This window comes from Carassius gibelio, chromosome B7 (genome assembly GCF_023724105.1).
Source record: "Carassius gibelio isolate Cgi1373 ecotype wild population from Czech Republic chromosome B7, carGib1.2-hapl.c, whole genome shotgun sequence".
Lineage (NCBI taxonomy): Eukaryota > Metazoa > Chordata > Actinopteri > Cypriniformes > Cyprinidae > Carassius > Carassius gibelio.
Genome location: NC_068402.1, coordinates 37,112,271 through 37,133,984, shown reverse-complemented (window position 1 = coordinate 37,133,984; position 21,714 = coordinate 37,112,271). Strand labels below are relative to the sequence as shown.

Sequence of the window (21,714 nt, the reverse complement as noted above, 5' to 3'; positions counted from 1 at the left end):
ATGTTTCAAGATTAATGCAGTTGCATTTGTAATCGATGCATGGTGAAAACAAGTGAATCATTACATGTCTATTTGCCCAGCTTACTTAGAAACAATACTAAGGACATGAACACTTCTAGAAGAGCACAATGCATTGAAGCACCTGAATCATGGCGTGATGTGCTGCTGTTGTGTTCAGAGTGTGTCTCCCACACAGAGGGCATCCGTTGGATCCGCTTGTGTAACTCTCTGTATTTGGAAAGAGATTGCTATGTTTTCACAAGGGTTTTAACCTCTCAGATCCGTCTCCCACTCTCTCTCTCTCTTTCCTTCCTTTTAGTTACTCCCACTTCATCCTTTCCCTTCTTCCCCTCATAAAATCACTTTCTCTCACTCCCTCTATTTCCTGCGTTTTATCTGTTCATATTAATCATACTTTATCTTGATTTATCTGTTTGTTGATTTAGTCGATTGCTGTTTTGATATTTTGGCTGTACTGTCACATCTACTCATAGATGGTTTCGTTCCTCCTCTCTATCTAGTCTGTGTGTGACCAGGGGCCTGAAGAGTGGCCATCGGTCAGTGATGTGACCATGAGATCCGCCTGCATGGAAAATGCAGAAAGAAACTCCAGAGCGCTGAGCATCCATAACTCCATCACTAAGAGTAAGTGTTTCTTAATGTTACCACAATAACATTACAGGTTAAATGTATTATTTTTAAATGACTCATGGAGTTAATGTTATAAGTTCATACTCATGTTGCTAGAGCAGGCCATTATTTGCAGTGGGTTAATAAATAATCCTTCATATAGGTACGTTATACAATGATTGTGTGGCTTCAAAACATATAAAACTTCATTGGTAATCTGTAAGTGCAGTTTCCACAAGTACAGAGGGGATCTTTAGATATTTTAAACCGTTAGAGGTTTAACTCTGTAACTAATTGAAAAGCAGCAGGAGTTCTTTCATTTAATCTAAAGGCTGGAATGTGTGCAAATCTGAACAGATTTTGCAGATCATATACACAGGGTTACAGAGAAACTAAACACTAATAAATGTTTCTCATTTTCATTTACTTTAATTTGATTGTAATTAATTTAAACTAAACCTGAAATAAAGATTAAAATGAACTATATAGACATATTAAAAATAGATGTGGAAACACACAACAAAATTATTACACTTGCTCTGACATTCAGCAACTAGTGATGACTCATATAGAATGGAAATTTGGGCAAAAGTTGTGTTTTGTACTGCATGTAGTACATTTCATCCTTAAAATGCTCCTGATTCATTTCTATAAATCAGTTCATACTGAATTAAATAATTTCAAACTTTTTTTTTAATTGCTCTTACTGTGATTTTCCATTACTGAAAATGTTCAAAGGAATTCTAGTGTGGTATTTTTTATGTATTAAAAAGTTTTAGTAATATTTAAAGGGAGAAAGTGTTCATTTTATGTCCCTTTTAAGAATAAAGAAAGAAAGTAAATAAAGATACAGTTTTTACTACTGTGTATTATATTGGTTTGTTATATTGTTACTTTTAGTTTAATTAATATTTTAATGATAAGTTGTCTTTTTACACAAATGTAGAAAACATTCTGTGAATATTTTACATAAGAAAAATACATATAGAAAGATACATTTAGATAATATTCCTCATCTGTTACTACTGGTGTTCCTCAAGGCTCTGTCTTGGGCCCTCTTTTATTAATTATCTTCCTATTACCCTTTGGTCATATTTTGAGGGAAATTTGGTATTAAATTCCAAGGCTAGGCAGATGATACCCAGCTCCATTTGTGCTCCAAGCCTCTACTCTTCTTTCTCCTTTCCTTTTGGACTGTCAGATGAAATCAAAGCAAAGCCTGGTTCTAGAGCAAATTTGGAAAAATCCGATAACTTTTCACTTACTATTGATAATGCCAGCCCTCCCCTGTTTGGATGGATTATGTTATGGATGATTAGATAGATAGATAGATAGATAGATAGATAGATAGATAGATAGATAGATAGATAGATAGATAGATAGATAGATAGATAGATAGATAGATAGATAGATAGATAGATAGATAGATAGATAGATAGATAGATAGATAATTAACAAACTCAGACTGCAGTAGGAACCACCTTTTACTTGTCTAATTTGGGGCAGAGCAGCAGTTATAAGTAATTTGCAAATGATTAAAAAACCAAGCCTAGCTGCACTTAAAGCCTAGCTGCAGTATTAGAGCTATTGGAAAATAACCTGTTTTTGTCTTAATTGTACTAACTGTGCACTTGTAGAGTACTTAAAATCCTAATCATATTTTTTTTATAAAATAGAATAAACTTTTATTCTTGACTTAAAGAAAGACACTTTCATGTCTATAAACAAACTTAAGTATACTTTTAAACAGTGCACTTTTTAATAATGTAAAATCAAAAGTTTTGCCTTAAAGCCATTTTAAATCATTAGCCGTGTTTTAACCATATTTCAAATATAATAGAAGTAATTATGAAATTACATATAAAGATGTGCTTAAGTCCTACTTAAGTGGATCAAAAAGCACTCTAAAGTTCAGCTAATTGTATTAAATATACATTTCAACTATAATGCATATAATATAATTTATATTTAACTTTAAATAACATGCAGTTAAGTCTCAGAAAACATTTCACTCTTTTAAACTATTATTTCCGTAATAGATCATCATACATCATAAATCCTAAATAATCCCTTCCACTTACACGTACATATAAACTGTGGGGGAAAAAAACAAAAATATTTTTTAAACTTTTAATACTATGTTCAGATTTAAAAACAGACTAAAGGCCTCTTTACACTTCTGCATCAGATTCATGCTGTAAGTTCTGCAAAGTGTATTCTGTGCCACATGTCTCTCCAGTGTAACTCATGTTGCATCCACACAGACCGCAGCAACTCTGATTGGTCTGCTTTGTAACCAGAGACCCTCAGGATAAAAAAAAAAAAAGATGCAATAACTTCACGTCCAATGGGAATGAATGTAATGGAGAACAGAGAAGGATAAAAAAAACATAAACGAATCTACTGATCCAAAAATGTCCATAATGTATTTGTTTATGCACAGAACAGTAAGTTCAGTCTTAACATGACAAATGAACAGAGAATTCCCCTAAACTCCAAACAGTTTCACATTTGACTGTCTACATTAAAAAAAGGCGTATAAACAATTTTAACTAAGAAATTGCTAGTAAATTTCACAATTAATTACAAAGAAACAGCATGTAACACATGGATGTAAACATGAGTTTTTGTAGTCTAAAGACTGGTGTGTAGTATGTTAAATGTGCCAATAGTATGTAAAATGTATTCACAATTATCTTAGTTTTATTCACAATTTAGAAAATTATACATAGTCATCAGTTGTTTCTCTTGGTAAATGTAGAATTCAAAATATTCTTTTTTTTTAACTGTTGTCTTTTCGAGACCAAAAACACTTCTCGTAAATGCCAACAAATAATAAATGTAAGTACTACTGCCTTACAATGTGTTTTTGTTGATTTCAGTTCTCTCAGAGACCACAGATTCGTCTGAGGAGGAGTGGCAGTCGATCTCTGATCTGGCCAACGCCTGTCGGAACATTCTGGAAGCTTTGTCTCAAGAAGGTGGGACATGGCAATTTTCAAATGTGTTTGAACATGTGAAAGTGTGAGCTGGAGTGAGTCAGTGTAATTTACTCACTGAAAAGAGCTGGTCTGGTAACTTTTCTGTGATGAGATGGAATATTAACGATGTCATTTCCTGCTGCGTTTCAGACCGGAAGCCAGGAGATGGATCACAGGCGTCCCCAGAAACGCAGTCAGGTCAGACAGACACCAGGTTCAAAGATATGAAGGACAGGTGAGGCTGACTCATCACACAGAGGACTCGTTGACATGAGATTATTCACTACGCTGCAAGGCAGTTAGCAAAAAACTTTAATTCTGACAGATTTTAAAAAACATGCTGAAAATGCAGCTTTGAACACATTTTACACTATAATTAAATTGTTATACTGTTTCACAGTATTCTTTTTTTACTGCATTTTTACTTTAAATACACCCCTTTCTTGCTTTAACTTTGGAACTTCGGAAGAACAAAATTGCTCAAAATTTTGAAAAATAATAACTAAAAAAAAACGTTGAAGTCTAAAGTAGAAGTCTCTGTTCAAATAATGGCCAAATAACACAGGTGTATTTCTCAGAAAATTATGCAAAATTTATATCATATAATAATACACTACCAGTCAGAACTTTAGAATAATTGAAAATGTTTTGTTTTTTAAATAAGTTTCTTTTGATCATTTATTTGAGCAAACGTACACTAAAAACACTAATATTGTCAGATATTATTATCATTTAAAAGAGCTGCTTTCTATTGATATATATTTTAAACTAATTTATTTCTGTGATGCACAGCTGTATTTTCAGCATCATTCCTCCAGTCTTCAGTGTCACATGATCTTCAGAAATCAGTATAATATGATTTGCTGCTTAATTGTAACAATTATTACTGATGCTCAGTCTTTACTGTAACTTTTGATAAATTTTATGTCCTCACTAAATTATTTTATTTATTTTAAACTTAATCCAAACTGTATCATGATTTTTACAAAATATTAATCAGCAAAAACTATTTATAACACTAAACAAATCAGAATGAATCCAAAACGCTTGACTGGACATCATTGTGTTTTTTTCTTCTTTCTCTCCCTGCGTCCGCAGTGACTCGCCTGGTCACCTTGAGGAGAAAGTGTCCCAGCTAGAAGCCATGCTGAAGCGCCTGCAGGACGACCTCCAAAAGGTACTTTGTCCTCTGTGGGTTTGTCACATCACAGCTCTCTCTGTCGCAGCACTCTTCCCACACTGTAACCCCTTCAAATATCTCCCATTCAATACATCCACCCATCCTTGTCTGTATATCTGCCCTGTCCAGTCCTTGCCCTCTTCGCTTCTTCAAAGAGCCACTGCTACTTCACAGAGCCAATCACACAGAGGGACTGTAGAGGTAGGGCGGGACAAGCAAAAGAAACCTGTCTTGTCATTGAGCAGGGTGAACAGAGGAGATGAGAAGATTGCTGGAGGGACAAGCCATGCTCACTCTCAACACTAACCCACCAATGGCAGTTAAGGCAAGTAGAGCATGAGATTTTTACTCAATCAGTAACAAAACAACAACATGTGTGACAGTTCCTACTTGACTAACAACAAAATGAAAGAAATAGTTCACCCCAAAATGACCTCTCCCTCAGGCCTTCCAAGATGTAGATGAGTTTGATTCTTCCTCAGATTTGGAGAAATGTAGCATTGCATCACGGATGCTCTGCAGTGAATGGGTGCCGTCAGAATGAGAGTCCAAACAGCTGATAAAAACATCACAAGTAATCCACACCACTCCAGTCCATCAGTTAACATCTTGAAAAGTGAATATAGTGTGTTTGTAAGAAAAAATAAATCCACGATTAAGACATTTTTAAATGTTAAACTTTGGCTAAAATTTGTCTTTTATCCATAAAATTGCTTTCTTCAGGGAAAAAGTTGTATGGTCTGAATCAGGAGAGGAATTTGCACGGATACTGTTTACAAGAAAAACAGTCCTAAAAATATGGGTGGATTTTGATGTGAGGACAACAGGGGATGGACTTTTTCACTGGAGGAAGTATTATAATGGACTATGGACTTATTTTAGCAGGAAGCAATGGCTTTAAGTCAAAAAAAAAAAAAATTAAGCAATTTTAACTGATGGACTGGAGTGATGTGGATTACTTGTGGATTACTGTGATGTTTTTATCAGCTGTTTGGACTCTCATTCTGACGGCACCCATTCACTGCAGAGCATTCACTGATGAGACACTGATGCAATGCTACATTTCTCCAAATCTGATGAAGAAACAAACTCATCCTAATCTTGGAAGACCTGATGGTGAGTACATTTTCAAAAAACTGTCATTTTAAAGCGAACTATTCCTTGAAGAAGGTGATGTTAGTTAGTAAATACATTCACTAACCTTAATTAATGGGGCCTTATTTTTAAAGTGTTACCACATATTTTTATATATTTCGGTCTTCATTAACAGGGATTTGATCATTTAGATCAAAAGTTTCTTGGTTGGAAAGCAGTTTTAAGAGACAGTGTTGAGTTGGAACATGTTGTAGTAATTGCAGTAAATCATGTATAATGCAACTAACCTCAAATCAAACCCTAATCCTAACCCTACGCATGTTGTCATTTAATATTAATCAGTATTTAAATATATATATATATATATATATATATATATATATATATATATATATATATATATATATATATAGTTACATCATAACAAGGACACCTTAAAGCAAAGTGTAACATAATCATTTTTTTAGGGAATGGAAAACATATTCTTACAGCTTGAGGGATTTAGCGTGTTTTGTTTGTTTGTTTGATTTGCCTTTTCCTATTTTACAATATTTTACAACACAAAATGGGCAAAATTGAATATAATAATCTAATGATTTAAAGTATAGCATTAACTATTCATTATTTAATATGAATTATTGTTAATATTACTGCTCCTGGATTTGAAGCGAGACATAATTTGTTTGAATGTTGCCATGAAGTTGTTAAACCTAACTTCTATTGAACCTGAACATTCCTCTGAATGATGAATTATCTCGACACAAAGAATATTTCACACACTTTTCACTTTTCACACATGAGGTCAGGAAGGGGAAGCGAGGGTGAGCATGGTTGACTGCATAACGTCCCACAGTTATCCAGCACACTCATTTAGGTAAATCATAGTCTACTGAAGACTTCAGTCACCTTGAGAAAAAAAATGTGTCCTTATAAAATATGATTATTATACATACACAGATAACAGTCTACTGTGGATTACTACCATGTTGAGAGGCATCATTGCTTTTTTAGTGTTTTTTATGCATTAATATCATTTAGGATGCATGACACATTATTAAAAATGCATGTATTTTTCTTTTCAAGAATGCCCAGTGCTTAATGAATGCTCTTATCACTGATGCATGTCTGATGCCACGTTTGGGCTTTTATTTTATTTTTTTATTTGTTTACTGCAATTTGCATGCAGGTTCTGATTTACTAAGATAACTAAAAAAGCTACTAATTTGCTTCTTCAGTCTACAGTATACAGAAATGTATTCAAAATGTCTACTGTGGGAAAATAAGCACCGTTTTGGGTAAAACTTTATAATAACTGCATGCTATTAATCATTAGTTAAGCATTAGGAAACAGTTAATTCATCATTTATAAATCATTAATAGACATTTATAAGCAGTTTATAAATACAGATATAAATGCTTTATACCTGATTTAAAAGCATATCTATAATGTATTTAATAATTGTTTTTTCTTACTTTATTAATGATCAATTTATCATTTCTAAATTAAGTATAGCATTATTTACACACCAGTTATTAAGGAGTTGTCGGTGGTTCATAAGATTACTTAGAAATTGTAAGTAAATGATTAATAAACTATTTAAATGTGCATTCATACATCTTTTTATTCAGACATATAGTAATAGTTATTTAATAGTGGTTTATTAACATGTATTTCTACTGTAATTCAGGGTTAATTCAGGTAGTTATAAAACATATGTAGTTGTTAGTTAACTATTTTTGTGAGCTCATCTAAAGTGAGGACTATTTATGCCTTGTAAAGCTTTTACAAAAGAGATTTAAAGGCTGTTAATATTTATATGTTCTGTATCACTGTGTTGTGTTTGTTTCCGTTTTTGTTTAGAAGATAACTGAGCCTTTAAATATCCTTTATAAATGCTTTACAAGGCATAACTAGTCCTCACTTTAGATGAGCTCACATAAATAGTTAACTGACCACTACTAAATGCTTTATAACTACCTGAATTTACTACATTTCTTGTGATCTTTTGAATCACTGGCAACTCCTAAATAACTGGTTTGTAAATAATGCTATACTTCATTGAGAAATGATAAATTGATCATGAATAAAGTATGAAATTACACATTATAGATATGCTTTTAAATCAAGAATAAAGCATTTATATCTGTATTTATAAACTGATTATAACTGTCTATTAATGCTTTATAAATTATGAATTATCTGTTTACTAATGCTTAATTAATGATTAATAGTGTGCAGTTATTATAAAGTGTTACCCAGTTTGGTAGGTGATCTTGCATCCAATTGGCAGAAATAATCTGTTGATATTTTGTATAATTGTCTGTCAGTCCTCCATTATGCTTTTTTTTTTTTTTTTTTAGGATTGCTTGATTGCTTTCATTATTAAGAATGCATTCCACTGATCAAAAGTAACAAAGACATTTAGATTTTTTCTTGTGTTTGTGCTATTTGTTTAGGGTTTATGAACAAACCAGAGCAGTATAATAAGGTTCATATAAAGCGTAGCCATCCTGTTTAGTGATTGTCTACAAATTTTCACTTATTTTTATTTGTTATATTTGATTGTAGTTTAAGACACTTAGAATGGACATTTTCCACACAAAAATTACTAAATATGCTTTCCAATTGACATTTGTTTAATTAAATTGATATTTTTAATGTATTGGTATTTGTGAAATGCCAATCAAATATATAATAAAGTTTTAGGTCAGTAAGATGTATTAATTTATTTTATTAAAGTATTTAGAATTTTAAAATATATTTAGGCCTACTTTTTTTTGTGTGTGCATCCTTGGTGAGCATAAGACACTTCTTTCAAACATATTTAATACATTTACAGACACCAAACACTGTTCATACGTTCAAAAATGCATATAAAAAATGCAGTTAGATATGTTTTTAATATAGCAAGTGATCAAAGGATCAGTGTTTGTATTGCAGCATGTAATAATGTGGTGCATTTTGTTGTATGTGCAAGTTTCCCCAGCTTCAGCCATTGTCTTCTTCATCTGTGTGTCATTGCATCGTCATATTCAGACATAGCATCTCCTCATGTGGTGTGGATGTGTCCTGCCAATACAGCGTGAGAACGCTCGACTCTGAAAGTGATTATGTTTGCATGCCTCCCACAGGAGAAAGAGGACAAGGCAATGCTGCAAGCAGAGGTGCAAAGTCTCAGGCAGAACAACCAGCGCTTGCAGGAAGAGTCCCAGAGCACCGTGGCACGGCTCATTAAAGTCACCGAACTGCTCTGCAACGTCAACAAACCCTGCTAGCATCGAAGGCCAAACCATGGCAGCAAGAAAGATCAGAAGACGCATGAAAAGGCCAATGAAAATGTTAGCGAATCCCTAAAATTGTCTCTTAAGTGACAAGACCATCGATAAGCCTTACTAGAAAAAGTGCACGAAAAAAAAACTACATTCTTACTCAAATTATACAATAACAATTAACATCTCTGTTGCACCCTACAATTTTTTTTTTTTTTTTTTCACATCACTGTGACAGCTTGTTAACAGTGATAGCCTTCTGATCTCAATCATTGGCTAATGTTGTTCAAAAACATCGGACTGTCCAAAAGTCATTATTTGCAACCCTCAGATTCGACTTTGGAAAGCATTTAGTGACATGTTCAAAATCATATTGTCTTTAAATATTTTCATCAGATCCTACACAGTGAACCGGAGGGTCACAAACAATCGATCGTGTCCAGATACCAAGCAATACATGAACCTTATCTGTGGTGAAATAGGTGGCTTCAGACTATGACCTTCAGTGTATATACTAGAGGAAAACTATTAAGATGTCAGTGTGATTGTAACCCTCTATTAACCATCACAGTATCTGAAATAGATAGAGCCCGTTCTCGCCTTTTCTCTGTTGGCCATGGGTAAAAGGCTTCTTTCTTATCTTTAGAGTGAATATGCTAACAAAACATCAGGAGAGATGCAACCCGGCAATGAAAATCATAAAATGTGTGCTCTCTGGTGCACTGGTAAATTTTTTGATTGTGACCACCCTTGTGAAAAAGAAGTGCTTAATCGTGAATGTGCACTTGTACGTCAATTCTTAAAAATGGTACTTGTAGAGAAGATATTAAATAAAAGTGTAATTAAAGAGAAACACTTTCAGGGCTATTTTAAGTACACTTTTAAAAAGTTAGTGTCAATTTAAAAGCTCTCTTTTAAATTACATTTTAAATCATCTTCATTAATCCTTTGTTGTGTTCTAAAGAACTTATTTTAATGCGTCGACTAACATACTAAAGCACATGTTAAGTACTTGATTATAATTTTAACTGTAGTGTGTCATTCAATATTGCATTTAAAGTTAATACATTTTGAATGTACTAAATTACAAATATATTTAAATTACATGACCTAGAAGATTCAATATAATTTTTTTTTTTAGTTTAGCGTAAATGCTCATCAGTACATTCAACAGTACATTTGTACCATATTCCAAAGACAACTATGAAATTACATGAAAAGAAATGCAACTTAAGTGTCAAAAAGGACTCTCAAGAGCTTTTTGCTTTTAATCTGAATTAATTCAATTGCATCAATTATAAATTGCATTTAATATAAATTTAAACTATTAGTATAATACATGGCATGCTAAGTGTCTGAAAACAATTCAGTTCACACTTAAATTCATTCTTTTAAAATATTTTATTTCTGTAAAAAAAAAAAAAAAAAATTAAACTCTCAAAAGTGTAAAAGTGTCTTTTTCACAAGGGTTAAACATGCCAGACATGTCAACATGGTTTTCTATGGTAATTGACTTGAACCTGGAATGTTTCGTAATTTATCACTGACAATTCCTGCTTTAAATAGCCACTTAAGCCACTGGAATAATTCACTGGACTTTGTATATTTTATGACACATACCAGAGACAAAAAGCTCATTTCATGAGTGTATGATGTGATCTATGCTTTTTTTTTATGATTTTTTTTTATTTTGGTATGAAGCCTTATGCCTGATCCCACTGGATCTGAACGAGCCTTGCAGTCGCCTGCTTGAAGATAAAGTAGGGCTCTTGATTTGAGAAGAAAACAAGTTACTAAAGAAAGCATGACTTAAAATAGAGCATTTCTATTTATAAAGATTGCAGCCAGACCAGTTCTACTTTGTTCTCACGCAAATTTCCTAGAGTGCTTAATGCTGAATTATAGCACATATTTATAAAACTGCTATTTTGTCTTTTATTTTCCATATTGCACCCAAATATCGCTCTTTACCTCACCTTAAGGTGCACTGATAATGTGAAGAGAAGAAGAGCAAAACGACTGGACTCTTGCCTGCTCACACTCGAGTGAAAATGAAACACACGGCAAACAAGTCAAAAGGGAAACGAAATGTCACATTACCATCCTTCAGCATTACTGTACATCATACATGTCCTCTCCCCTTCAAATGTTTTTATTTTAGAGTCACTGTGATAACCTGGTACCAGCAGATTCTGATGTATTACGATGAAATTATAAATCTATATCTTTATTCCTCTGTGTGAAGAAGTGTAGAGCCAAAATACGTGTTACCTCCCTCTGATGTGTGTAAAGTTTAGTTGTTGCCATTAGTGGAGAATTAGTTGAATTTGATGAATGCAGAGAGACAGGAAGTACACTGATGCAAACGGTGATGCATTCTGTGGGATTTACATAGCTAAAGAGCAATGTAAAAGAACTACTTCCTGTTCATCTGTGTGCAACCTAGTCTTTTAGATCGTAGGAGGATGTGAAAGCACGAGACAAGCAATTTCTAAGCCACCTTCTGTATCTGTGTATGTATTTATAAAAATGTAATAACTTATTAATCTTGAAAATGTGGATGTTATTGCTAGATATGTATATTTGAACTGGAAGGGATGCAAATTTGTGAGCCAATGAATGTTTTTTTATGTTATTTAGATTGTAAGACTATTAAGGCATGACATGATAGCAGGTCATATTTTGCTTTACTGGAAAAATATCAATCGTTAAGGCATTTTCCCTAGTGGAAAACTCCTGAAATCACACTGGAAATGAACTCGATCGTGGCTGCTTGGAAATTACGCGTGACATTCCATCTTTTCATGTTCTTAACAGTTTTATCATTATTTTTATCGTTAAAGCTGTATTGTGAATTTACTGAAATGTTAACTCTAGGCCTGCTATGGCGAACCGAGTGGTTTCCAGTTAAAAAATAACTTTCGTTATTTATGGATTGAATCAGGACGCTTCATCTGCAGAACCTTTCTGAGAAAAAAATGAAACAAAAAAAAAACAAATGCATTTATACTAAATTACTTTCAATCATGTTTGTGATTAAATGTATTTTAAAAGGACAGGTTTGTAAATGTCAAACTGATCCTTGTCTTTTTATGGATGTTTTATGAAGCCATAAATGCTTTTCATCATATGGTAATGCTTTACTGTTTGATTTGTGTTACAATTCAGTTTTACTGTCGTTTACAAAAGTTGGACCTTTTGTTATAAATGTGATGCTTATATTATGCACTGAAACATCTGTAAGTATGGCCTGCTTTCACTGGAACAAAGCCACAGTCACTCCGGGAAATCAAGCCATGCAAAACATGCAGATGGACTTGGAAAAACACGAGTGGATTTCTGTAGTGCCAAATTTCGAGTCGTTCCACTACAACTCTGGCATTGGAAGACTGTGCATTTAAAAGCCTCTTACAAACAATCCAAACCACTCCTAAGAATGTGCATTTCCCACTTTGCTAGTGATCATTCTTAGATGTGTTGCTCTTTTTTTAATGTCTTGTCATGCCTGAGGACAGATTTACAGATTAAGCTTAGTCCCTATTAGTAGTTATGTCAAAGACTGTTCTAAATTGCCAAATCTGCCAATAAATAGCATTATACTGTATCCCATAAATGATCAGCTCCCAAAACAGAATCACTAGAAGGCACTTTTATAAATAGGTATTGTCACATGAAACTAAAAATGTAAGTGTATGGCAAGCCACAAACCCACACACTATGCACACTGATCTATGATATCCGGAAAGAATAATGATTGGATCGACAGGAATAATCCATCCAGTCAAAACATATAAAGAAATGGTTTGGTGATCACTGGAGCTGTATGTTTCTTTTAACTAATAGGGATTGATCAAGTATTGTATATGTGAACCTGAGGGATCCTGGCAATAAAAACTGAGCTTGTTTCCATATGAGCTGGTGTCAGAAACGTGTTTTTTATAGTAGTTTGATAAAACATTTACTATATCTTTACTCACCTTATGATAAGTCAAAAGTATTTGCGAACATGCCACTTTATATTTGGGGTGAACTAACCTTTTGTGTTCTATTTAGCTTGTAATATTACTTAAAATGTGTATAGTTAAAGAGGTTAATTTGCTGTCTGTGTACCTGAGCATTCCTGTAGTGATGATGTTCTCCAACAGAGGGCGCTGAGAGCTGCGCGGTTACTCAGTAGCGCGCCAAAACACGTCATGAAGAACTTGGCATGGGCATGAAATGAGCGCTAATCAAATGATCAGATTCAAGGTATAATTACACATACAAAGGATTCATTTCAAATGACTTTAGTTTGCATTTACTATAACAGGGTCTGAATGGTGTGGGATTGCTTTGCATGCAACTTTAAATGTTATTAAAAGTTCCACCTTCATACACCTACGTACACATCTTAGCTATAGCATGAAGGTGAAAGTACACTTTGATAAGTATAAATAATATTATAATATTCTGTTGATTTTGATTGCTTCCACTCCACTTCGGAAAAAAGCATCTGCTAAATAACCACAGTTACTTGATTACTGTACTTAAGTACACTTTTTAAGTATCTGTACTTAAGTATTATTTTATTTTTTTACGGAAACTTATGACTTTAACTTCATTACATTTGAAAGACAAATATTGTTCTTTTCACTTCAATACTATCAGGTAACTTTAGAAAAGTGATTACTGAAAGGCTATAAGTGTAAGTTGTTGTAAGCTGTAAGTGATTTCCAGCATTTTATGAACTTGATCCAGTTATGAATGTTTCCTGTAAAGCCACAGAAGAACACAAACCCTTCTTACAGCAGGGTTTAAAGCAGGTTTGATTTTTGTTTTGTTTCTTATCAGTCTGTATATTTGCAGTGATTTTACTGTCAAATTTTCAAATGTGGATGAACAGCTACACATTTTTTTTTGGTCTCTCACTTCTCTTTTCTATAGGGTTTTAATATTCTAAAATCTCTTTATTCCAAATAAATACTACAGGCTAGTTAGTGTATTCAGTAGGTAAGTTGCTTCAGAGGCATAAGGTATTGCAAGTATTACGTACAACAATAATAAAACAGTGCATTGACATAAAAAAGGAAATTAACTTTTGGTGGTACTTAAGTACTTTTAAAAGCATTTACTATTGCTTAAATACAAATCTGTCTTTTCAACTTTCACTTGCAGTATCTGTACTTTCATACCTCTGATATTAATAAATATTAAATTTAACTAATGTAGTTCAACTAAATTAAACTTGCAACAATTAAATTGGTAGAATGCCCATAAAATATTTCAAAATCCATTTATTTTATTTTGAATTAACATTTTTTAATTGCTCATTGCATTTATTTCTCTTTTTATTGATCCATTTTTAATAGCACATAACATTTTATTAGGTAAAAGAAAACTGTAAACAGTATATTCACAGTTTGTGGTAAAAAAAAAGAGTCTGTAATGTATATGTTAAATACATTTTGTTTTATTTTTGTAATGTGTTTTTTGTAAAGTCATCATTTTGTTTTATCTATTTGTAATGGTTAGGTCTTTTGAGCACTAAACTAGGAAATGTCCATTTCAGAAATCTGGTCACTTTACATTACAATTTTACAGACACAGAACCCTAAATATAGCTCTTATAATTTCAAGAGTCAGCTCATTTATTACAAAGTGAGTGTATTTATTTCTTTACACTTCTATGTGAATTGAACACCAATAAAATTACTCTCAAAGATATTTTTAAGCATGGACTTAACAAGCCTGTCTTGGGACCACATTGAGTGAACTTAAAAGTTTCATTGATTTTGCACTTGCTTCTGAGTCATCATCACTATGAATGTACTGTGTAAGATCCTCTCTCGCTTCACGGAGACGGCACCCACCACCCACGTACCACTAAAGGAAGGAGGAGGAAAGCGGGACAGGCATCACTAACACCAGTGCACTCCCACCAGAGCCAAGACTGAACCCTGCATCCAGGAGTTTCCTGTGCTTCCTGTAACGACCACGGAGTTCATCCCCAGATGCTCTGAGCTTCCTGTCTCTCCTGAGCTTCCTGTTTTTGAGGGACATAAGTTATTATTTGCTGAGTATAGAAGTAGAGATTGGCAGCAGGGAGAGTGAAGGTTTTGGAAAACGTCATTGTGCCTTGTTGTGATGAAACAACCAGGCACTGCTCATTCACTGACCATAAATGGCATGAGGAAACATACTGTTATTCCAAGCTATTCCAATTTTATTTCAGGAATCCAAGACCAAGCCCTGTCTGCTTGAGTGAGGAAAATCTGAAATCTCAAAAAAGTACTTGCCAAACTCACATTTATAACATACAGTAAGTAAAATTTGAACATGAACACGAACTGCCCCATTAATCAAGCACAGAGTTAATTCTGAAAGGTCCCGTCAGTCTAGCTTACATCAGCTGATCCATGTCTACCGATATCAAAATGATGCTTTATTGCTTTGATCAGGAGCTAATTATTACCCTCCTCCATCCCCAGCTCCTCCTTTCGTCCACAGTCAAGATTTGGCCTTTTTTTTTTTTTTTACCCATGTTGAATCAGACTCTTTTCTTTTGAATTATGTTGTTTCATTAAAGTGTCATTAAGAATATTAATGTTATCAGCTACATGTATTTGTTCTGTTTACTCTAGAGGGGTTATCCATGCGAGGCTGTGTGGATGGGCAGGGAGTTTTTGCCCAGAACAGAACCATACCACCAATCCAAACTGTTGCTTATTGTCAGTAATCTTTGATGATAGTGGGCCTGTCAGAAATGTTGTTTCTTATGCTCAAATAGCATTTGATCGCATTGGTCCAGAGAAAGCACAGTCCTAAGTGTGCATTTCTGCACTTCAGAGCTTCTGACGGGAGCTGCAATGATCCAGTGACTTTACCGATTACTGATTGCCTCTTTTATTAAAAAGGCAGGATTTATTCTGCAATAGTTTGCATTGCATTGCATTCTCCTTTTCATGATATAAGTGCATCATCTTGGTATATCTTTTTTTTTTTTTTGGCTCCATACAACATTGTAAAGGCCAGCATCAAAATCAACAAGTCGGATGAGATGTTAAACCAAGGTCCTGACTCTCTGTGGTCATTAAAAATCCCAGGACCAAAACATTACATATCACACATATCTTATCACATAGTTTCTTCAGTGAGGAGTGAGGAGAGAATACACACAGTAAACATCGCCACCTGCTGGTGAATTGTCTTTAAGGACATAAGTTATTGTATTTGACAGTTTGGTTTCGTTTTCTTAATAATGTTACTTAGCAACTGGCTCTCATATCATTGCTGTAACATATTTAAATGTGCAGAAACTTAATAAAGGTGGCAACCACAAAGAGATAAAGATTCCTAAAGGTATTAGCAATATTTTTAATAGCATGTGAACATTGCCTCACACAAATATAGCTATAAAGTACTGGTCAAAGTCTGAGCTACATCTACCTATAGGACACCCTGGTAAAATAAGTGCATTTCTTTTATAATATTTTTTAAAAGATTAATAATAGTATATTTCAGAAGTCTATACTTAAGCACTGAATGTAATGTTTTAAGACAATTACTGTGCATATCATAGAAATTAAATAAAAAAAATGCTTTCATAAAAATTTATATTAAATGCAATTAGTTAAGAGTAGTTCGCCCATAATGAACATTTTGTCATCATTTCCTCACCCTCATGTCCTTCCAAACCTGTGTTTCTGAGTTTCTTTTCTTATGTTAAACATAAAAGATGATATTTTGAAGAATACTAATCAAACAGTTGATGGTCCCCGTTGACTTAAAGAAATTTTCCCAATATTTTCTTTAGTGTTCAGCATAATAAAGAAACTTACTCAGGTTTGGAACAACACTGGGGTGTATAAAATATAACCCACTTAAGTAGAACCGAAGTACATCTTTATATGTATTTTTTTTTTTTTTATTGTATTGTCTTTGACATCTGATTGAAGTTCTGCTGAATTTGTACTGACAAGCATTTATGATATTTTGAGGAAAATACATTTTGTTTTTTATTTTTATTTGATGTTCAAAATGTTCATAAAAATAAGTGCACTTCTTTAAAGCACAACACAAGATTCATAAAACCTTTAAAGCATTATTACAAATTGCACTCGTGTACTTTCAAGTGTGTTAAGAAAAGTGTTTCTCTTTAGGTGCACTTAAGTGGCCTTTTATTTCAATTCATTTTTAGAATATACTTTTGAGATTTTACCTACACAAGACCACATTAAATTCAAAGCACATGTAAAGTACTTGATATTTAATTTAAAGTAAATATAGTTATAATTTCTAAACTGCAACGTCATCATTACAAATTAGTAGCCAAATTACAGATAGCTATATTAAGATACAGGACATATGAGTTTCAATAGAAATTATATTTAAGTATATTTCAGTCTATCATACATGCTTGTCAGTACAAATTGAATATATATATATATATATATATATATATATATAAATATTCATTCCATATATGTGACCCTGGACAACAAAAACAAAAACAACAAAAAAGTCGCACAGGTATATATTATTTTAAAATATACAGATATATAAAAATAGGTATATTTGTAGCAATATGACAAAACATTGTATGGGTCAAAATTATATATATATTTTTAATGCCAAAAATCATTAGGATGTTAAGTAAAGATCATGTTTCATGAAGCTATTTTGTAAATGTTCAACCTTAAATAGGCTACATCTAAACTTAATTCTTAATGACTAAGGACTTCATTTGGACAACTTTAAAGGCGATTTTCTCAATATTTTGATTTTGGTGCTGCCTCCGATTCCATATTTCCATATAGTTGTATCTCAAACAAATATTGTCCTATCCTGACAAACCACACATCAATGGAGAGATAATTTACTACCTTTCAGTTGGTGTATACATCTCTCTCTCTCCTTTTTTTTTTTTTTTTTTTTTTTTTGTATAATTTACTCTTATGACTGGTTGGGTGGTCCAGGGTCACTTCTAGCTTTCAATATATTTTCGCTTTTTGATTTATCAAACTCAGAGATTTGAGCAATAAGGATATCATCCTAGTGTTTTCTTATCGGTCGTCCACGATTACAGCACGACTGTTGGCAAGAGCCGCCCTCAAGTGGTAGCGGTGTGATTTCTGTGTGTACTGTAGCCTATACGAGAGAGAGAGAGAGAGAGAGAGAGAGAGAGAGAGAGAGAACCATTTACTACGAGCGCTCCACAACTAATGGCATGCGTGCGCATTCACGCGCTTTGAAGCAGATGGTACCTGAGCTCCTAAGACAGGTTAGCGGGACGAAGCGTCTAAACAGTTCGCAACAGCGCTGTGATGAAGAAAAACAAGGCAACCCAAAAGTTTAGTTCAGTCAGAAGGTAGTTCTAACAGGAGGACTCCGCGGAGATCATGCTGTGAGTCCGAGGAGCGGAGCGGGATGAAGTCGGTGAGACGGGGCACGCGCTTCTGCTGCTGCGGGCTCGCGCTCCTCGCGCTCCTTGCGCTGCTGTGGCTCGCGCAGCTCCTGCAGCTCACAGGTTTGACGATCACAGATCATCCTTTGGTCATCATTCTGGTCGTGACATGCATTTTTTTTTTTTTTGAGAATCTCATTTGTGTGCCTCTACGTGCTCATAATGAAGAGGAGCGTACTGATTTATAAACATAAATTAAATAAAACAAATTAATTTTAAATAGTTTGTTGGTCTTTTGTACGTTAAAAATAACAATAGCCTAATAATTTAGCCAAAATGTGACCCTGGACCACAAAAGCAGTCAAAGGTCATTTTTTTAAAATTGAGATTTATGCATAATTTGAAAGATGAATAAATAATCTTTCCATTGATGTATTGTAAGAATAATATTATATATTATATTATATTTGGCTGGAATACATTGAGAAAATTGCCTTTAAAGTTAAGCGCGTTCAATGGCGTCCAAAATAACCTGATTCTAGAAATTCGCGTGACATTGTATGAAGAGATCAGTTCTTTTGTGGTTTGTGAGCCTCAGAGGTGCTGTCTTTATAAAGTAGCCTATTTATCTCTTGAAACACTCAAAAATAAATTTGCATTGCATACAGTATGAACTTGAGCTTTGTTGAGGCTGTTTAAATACTAATGAATACTGGTTTGTAAACATATTATGTGCGGCAAATGTGTTAGAGAACACAGTGTTAACATTATAACTGGAGGAACCAATGGCAAGCAAGAAACTATCCTTGTTAAAAAAAATAAAAATAAAGAGTACCTATGGAAATAATATACTGAAGTGCAAACTGAATGTAATGTTTTTGGACACTTGCTGCATGTTAAATGCAATACAAATAATTATTATTAAATGCAATTAGCAGATCTTTAAAGTGCTTTTTGACTCACTTGACTCACTCAAGTAGAACTTGAGTACATTTACAGTATATGTAATTTCATAATTATTTACACTGTCTTTGAAATTGTCTTTTTATGGTAATTTATTTTTAATGCACCGATGCCATTTCTAAACTAAATATATTTAAATATATTTTTAATAGCATATTTGTTATGATGAAGTTGCAATTTAAAACATATTAACTTAAAAACACGTGCTTTACATGTAATTTAGTCAATTTGTTAGTCAACACATCAAAACGTGTATTTCTTTAAGACATGGTAAATGCTTATTAAAACTAATGTTTAAAATTTCAATGTGACATTTTTAAAAGTATAGTAAATGTGTTTAAAAAACATCAGAGTGTCTTTCTTTATATCACTTAATTTGTCTTTTATTTAATAAATATAATAGTAATAATAATAATACTAAGTTTTATTTATATAGTGCCTTTCCAGAGTTAAAGGACGCTCTACAAAGTACATGCAACAAGGGAAAAAATAACACTGGAAGGTTAGACGATGATGAAAGACAATAGTAGAAACAGCAAAGTAACATTCTGTAGACAGGGCAGCACAGCAAAGCAGAATCAAGCCCTACGAAATATGAAACAACTTATGGATGATAACATTCAGAGAATAAGTATTATCTGCAAGTATAGTCTTTTTAAGATTTGAAGTTGTTGTTTGTTAATTTCATGTTTGTTGTTTTTCACAATGCACAGTAATGATATATTGACATATGGTCACTTTCAGTCTACAATGTGTGCAAGCTGAAAAAACAAACAATATTCTGCTCAAGTTTACTTGTATAACTGGATTATTTGACATATCTTGAATAAAGGACAGCGACAGGTTTATAACTAATGACAGTAGACTGATCCACGACAACAATCTGTTCCAGTGTGATCTTCGTGTGTGGCATCACTGGTTTCCTTTTTATGTTTTGTGATGACAGAGAGGACGGTAGTGCAGCAGAGGAGCTGGTTTTATCCATATATAGCATCAAAAAATGAAAGCTGGAAAAATATGACCTATAAAGAGAGCAAGAGAGGCAGTCTGATAAGAAAAGGTCGGTGAGAACAGCTTCAAAAATCTTTGAACAACAGAGTAATAAGCACATTAGAAATAATCTTAAGGCAGTTTAAACCACACTGTGTTGTCTCAATTCAAACTCACAAATTTAACATAAACTTTTAATAAAATATTAAAATTTTTAGGGACAATCATCTCTGAGTTTTTAATGAGATAATCTTAATGGCTTCACCGATAAGAAAGTTCAGGCTATAGAATCTGGCAAAATGATGATGAGATGTCCAGTCTGCTTTTAGACAATTATCATTCAAACAATATTCAGACCAAGCTTAGGACGCACAATGACCAAACTAAGCTCTCATTTGAATGAAAGAAAGGACTGAAATCTTGCAAAGACACAGTATCTGAATGCTTACAACGTAAGCTGAACTTTAAGATCAAGAGTTTCTTTGGAGAAATTTAGCATTGCATCACTTGCTCACCAATGGATGCTCTGCAGTGAATGGGTGCCGTCAGAATGAGAGTCCAAACAGCTGATAAAAACATTACAATAATCCACAAGTAATCCACAACACTCCAGTCCATCAGTTAATGCCTTGAGAAAAAGAAACCAATCTTTTAAATAAAATGCCACTTCTGGCAAAATTCATAATCCATAATAATGCTTCCTCCAGTGAAGAAGTTCATCCAATGTTGTCCTTTCACATCAAAATCCACCAACATATTTGAAAGCAAAACAGTTGTGGGCCGTTTTGGCTTGTATATGGTGCTTAGTCCATGCATATTTCTCTCCTGATTCACAAGAGAAACATATTTCCCTGGAAACAGCAAAATTATGGTTAGAGGACTTAGTTTAGCCAGAAGCCAAGATTAGAAATGCCTTAATGGTGGATTATCTTTTCACTTCTTAAGATTTAACTGATGGACTGGAGCCGTGTGGATTATTGTGGATTATTGTGATGTTTTTATCAGCTGTTTGGACTCTCATTCTGACGGCACCCATTCAAAATCAACAAAATGCAATGCAATTATGATTTCAGAGAATATTGCTTTATTTTAGGTAAACTGTGTAAAAATACACATAGCTCACAAAACAACAAAATTCTGATTTCAGTTGTTACATTTAGCTTGAGACAGATGATGTCAAATCTGTAATGAATTAAATATACATTCATGTGTCGCTGTGACGA

General features: G+C 33.4%; 2 protein-coding genes across 6 annotated transcripts in view; both read left to right on the top strand.

Annotated features, from left to right (window-relative positions):
- Positions 1-13,070, top strand: part of zmp:0000001168 (signal-induced proliferation-associated 1-like protein 3) — a 49,881-nt gene extending 36,811 nt beyond the window's left edge. For 3 of the 5 annotated variants that reach the window (XM_052561017.1, XM_052561018.1, XM_052561019.1), the window contains 6 exons: positions 522-645; positions 3,513-3,611; positions 3,762-3,846; positions 4,710-4,788; positions 4,921-5,116; positions 9,019-9,167. In XM_052561017.1, the coding sequence (XP_052416977.1) occupies positions 522-645; positions 3,513-3,611; positions 3,762-3,846; positions 4,710-4,788; positions 4,921-5,097 (564 nt within the window). In that variant the 3' untranslated portion in view covers positions 5,098-5,116; positions 9,019-9,167. Of the gene's footprint in view, positions 1-521; positions 646-3,512; positions 3,612-3,761; positions 3,847-4,709; positions 4,789-4,920; positions 5,117-9,018 lie in introns of all 5 variants that reach the window. The other 2 variants (XR_008154500.1, XM_052561020.1) reach the window with 2 other exon arrangements.
- A 5,236-nt stretch (positions 13,071-18,306) lies between these two features.
- The window catches only part of LOC127961018 (sodium/potassium/calcium exchanger 3-like), a 28,995-nt gene continuing 25,587 nt past the window's right edge, over positions 18,307-21,714 (top strand). The window contains exon 1 of the mRNA XM_052559942.1: positions 18,307-18,661. Coding sequence (XP_052415902.1) covers positions 18,562-18,661 — 100 coding nt within the window. The 5' untranslated portion in view covers positions 18,307-18,561. The remainder of the gene's footprint in view (positions 18,662-21,714) is intronic.